Here is a 3,995-nt window from a genome sequence, read left to right as displayed (position 1 = left end):
AGATATACCTTCAGATTTTTCAACCCAGTTTTCCCCTGTCAGTGATGTAGGTAAGAGAGGCTGACATGAAAAAGTGTCTAGTCGTTCAGATGGGACAATAAACCGTGGTCCTGTGTGCTACAGACTATCTGAAAAATTGAAATAGAGTAGGCTTCAGATTTTTCAACCCAGTTTCCCCCTGTCAGTGATGTAGGTAAGAGGGGCTGACATGGAAAAAGTCTCTAGTCGTTCGCATGGGACAATAAACCGAGGTCCTATGTGCTACAGGCTATCTTAAAAATCGAACTAAAGTAGGCTTCAGATTTTTCAACCCAGTTTCCCCCTGTCAGTGATGTAGGTAAGAGAGGCTGACATGAAAAAGTGTCTAGTCGTTCAGATGAGACAATAAACCGTGGTCCTGTGTGCTACAGACTATCTTAAAAATCGAACTAAAGTAGGCTTCAGATTTTTCAACCCAGTTTCCCCCTGTCAGTGATGTAGGTAAGAGAGGCTGACATGAAAAAGTGTCTAGTCGTTCAGATGAGACAATAAACCGTGGTCCTGTGTGCTACAGACTATCTGAAAAATTGAAATAGAGTAGGCTTCAGATTTTTCAACCCAGTTTTCCCCTGTCAGTGATGTAGGTAAGAGGGGCTGACATGGAAAAAGTCTCTAGTCGTTCGCATGGGACAATAAACCGAGGTCCTATGTGCTACAGGCTATCTGAAAAATCGAACTAAAGTAGGCTTCAGATTTTTCAAACTGGTTTCCCCCTGTCAGTGATGTAGGTAAGAGGGGCTGACATGGAAAAAACGTTGAGTCGTTCAGAATGGATGTCTTTGAATAAAGTTTTGAAAATGGTTCCTGCTATTGTTTCAGGTAACTCAGGAGTCTTTAAGAAGTGTTATTGGGGTAGTTCCACAAGATACTGTTTTATTTAACAATGATATTAGGTAAGTATACCTGGTCGCTAACATAGGAGGCGCTCGATTGGTCAATTTGGCACGTCTGCATTCATGGAATCAGAATTCTGAATTCTGAAAGTGCAGAACTCACAAAATGTTAAAGATCCCTCGACAGTTGGAAATTGAAAAAGAGCAGGCTAATGCCGCTGTCCTGGTGAAATTTCCCTCATTGCACCCTGCGTGGCGTTGCCAGTCTTCATTAGCCCACATGGTGCAGAAAAGTAGGACGTAAAACTCCATTCATTTCATTTCATTACCACTATATATAAGTTAACTTATTATTATATTTTTTTAAGATATAATATTCGTTACGGACGAGTAACTGCTATGGACGGTGAAGTTTATGAGGCCGCAACTGCTGCAGATATCCATCACCGAATTCTGGCTTTTCCTAAAGGTAAAGGAGCCACGGTGGCTCAGTGAGTTAAAGTTTCAGGGATTAATCCCAGCTTAGGTTGAGATAATACCTTCAGATTGTTCAACCTAGTTTCCCCCTGTCAGTGAGTTAGACACTTGCTCGCTAACCTGAAGGTCCAGGGTTCAATCCCAGCATAGGTCAAGATAATACCTTCAGATTTTTCAACCTGGTTTCCCTCTGTAAGTGAGTTAGATACTTGCTTGCTAACCTGAAGGTCCAGGGTTCAATCCCAGCATAGGTTGAGATAATACCTTCAGATTGTTCAACCCAGTTTCCCCTGTCAGTGAGTTACACACTAGTTCGCTAACCTGAAGGTCCAGGGTTCAATCCTAGCATAGGTCGAGATAATACCTTCAGATTTTTCAACCCAGTTTCCCCTTGTCAGTGATACAGGTAAGAGGGGCTGACATGGAAAAAGCGTCTAGTCGTTCTACCAGCTGGTCCTTGGTCAAACCTCTTGATATATAGGGTCCTTTTTACCAGCTGGTCCTTGGCCAAACCTCTTGATATATGGGATCCTTTCTACCAGCTGGTCCTTGGCCAGACCTCTTGATATATGGGGTCCTTTCTACCAGCTGGTCCTTGGTCAAACCTCTTGATATATGGGGTCCTTTCTACCAGCTGGTTCTTGGCCAAACCTCTTGATATATGGGGTCCTTTCTACCAGCTGGTCCTTGGCCAAACCTCTTGATATATGGGGTCCTTTCTACCAGCTGGTCCTTGGTCAAACCTCTTGATATATGGGGTCCTTTCTACCAGCTGGTCCTTGGTCAAACCTCTTGATATATGGGGTCCTTTCTACCAGCTGGTCCTTGGCCAAACCTCTTGATATATGGGGTCCTTTCTACCAGCTGGTCCTTGGTCAAACCTCTTGATATATGGGGTCCTTTCTACCAGCTGGTCCTTGGTCAAACTTCTTGATATATGGGGTCCTTTCTACCAGCTGGTCCTTGACCAAACTTCCTGAACGTTCATATAAATATGAAATAATTTGAATATTTTGTAGGTTATGATACCGTCGTCGGTGAAAGAGGTTTAAAATTAAGTGGTGGAGAGAAACAGAGAACTGCGATAGCGAGAACTATATTAAAGGCACCGTCCATAGTATTGCTTGATGAGGTATGTTTTTAAAGGTATACTACCTCTTAGTTAGAATGAGAAAAAAAGGCGTAGGTATTAAGAGGTGAAAGCCATCACTGGACCAACTCGCTAAAGCACTGGCACAGGCATCAGAATTGTTTTTACCTTGAGGAGGATAAGGGTTAGGTATTAAAGGGTGAGAGCCAACACTAGGCTTACTCTCGAAAGCACTGGCACAGGCATAAGAATTTTTCTTACCTTGAGGAGGATTCAAACCCACGGCACCTAATCACCCATCAGAAGTAAATATGTGATGGTGGGGTTCGGCCGACACTGGACTGACTCCTAGAAGCACAGGCACAGGCATAAGAATTGTTCTTACCTTGAGAAGGATTCAAACCCACGGCACCTAATCGCCCATCAGAAGTAAATATGTGATGGTGGGGTTCCGCCGACACTGGACTGACTCCCAGAAGCACTGGCACAGGCATAAGAATTGTTCTTACCGAACCCATGGATTCGAACCCATGGCACCTAATCGCCTAGCAGACGACAATCAAATACAGTAATAAGCAAAACTACAGCAAAATTTTAGTAAGCATATTTTCTAAATGGGGTGTCACCTTTAAAAAAAACAGTCAAATTTTGATTTTTCATATTTTTTCACTTTTTTAGGCTACGTCAGCATTGGATACCAAAACAGAACGAAATATCCAATCATCATTGTCAAGAATCTGTCAAAATAAATCTACAATCATCGTGGCACATAGATTGTCTACGATTATACATGCTGATTTAATTCTAGTCGTCAACGAAGGTGAAATTATTGAACGGGGAACGTAAGTTAATTTATTTCCATTTCTACTATCACTCCCTTCAATGAACAAGTTACACAAACTGGTGTTTATTTTTCTATAAACTGTAGTTTATCACGTGATACTATGACATCATCAAAACACAACAATGACGTAATCTAAGATTTGTGGTAAATTCAAATAACTGATCATATAAAACAGTGAAAATTGTATTAATAAAAGTATCTGAATATAAATATAAGAATTAAAGGTTGGTCTATGTGGACGTATATTGTCGGCACCCCTGTCCGTGCGTCGGTCCGTCAACATTTGCTTGTAAAAGCTCTAAAAAACTAGATTTTTTGATGGAATCAAATGAAATTCGGTATGTGTATAAATATTCATAAAACGAAGATCAAGTTTGAGCTATTTTCGACCATTAGAAACAGAGTTATTGCCCTTGCCCCAAAATCTTGAACATTTACCATCTGCATGCCGTGGTGGGCGTATATGGCTGTGGTCCACTATCTTTGAGTTTGCGTTTAAGTTGGAGTTTGCATTGACATGTAATCGCAGCCTTAGTTTATTATTGTATGTTGATTATGGTTTTGTTTTGTAATTTTAGACACGAGGAATTGTTGAGTGAAGATGGACACTATGCTGATATGTGGAAACAACAACTGATAAAACAAGAATAAGCTCTTACACCTTGACATTATTAGACACTTTTCATCTTCACAAGGTCAAGCTCAGTGAGGG

General features: G+C 41.2%; 1 protein-coding gene across 1 annotated transcript; it reads left to right on the top strand.

The window, feature by feature from the left end:
• Positions 1–855: 855 nt before the first annotated feature.
• Positions 856–3,934, top strand: LOTGIDRAFT_146605 (hypothetical protein; the record flags this gene model as incomplete). The annotated part of the gene is made up of 5 exons (XM_009068708.1): positions 856–932; positions 1,241–1,341; positions 2,369–2,481; positions 3,118–3,281; positions 3,862–3,934. Coding segments are annotated over 5 exons (528 nt in total), but the record flags the coding sequence as incomplete, so codon positions are not given.
• Positions 3,935–3,995: the final 61 nt, after the last annotated feature.

This window comes from Lottia gigantea, assembly GCF_000327385.1.
Source record: "Lottia gigantea unplaced genomic scaffold LOTGIsca_928, whole genome shotgun sequence".
In the NCBI taxonomy this organism is placed as follows: domain Eukaryota; kingdom Metazoa; phylum Mollusca; class Gastropoda; family Lottiidae; genus Lottia; species Lottia gigantea.
This window is presented reverse-complemented; position numbering and strand designations above follow the sequence as displayed.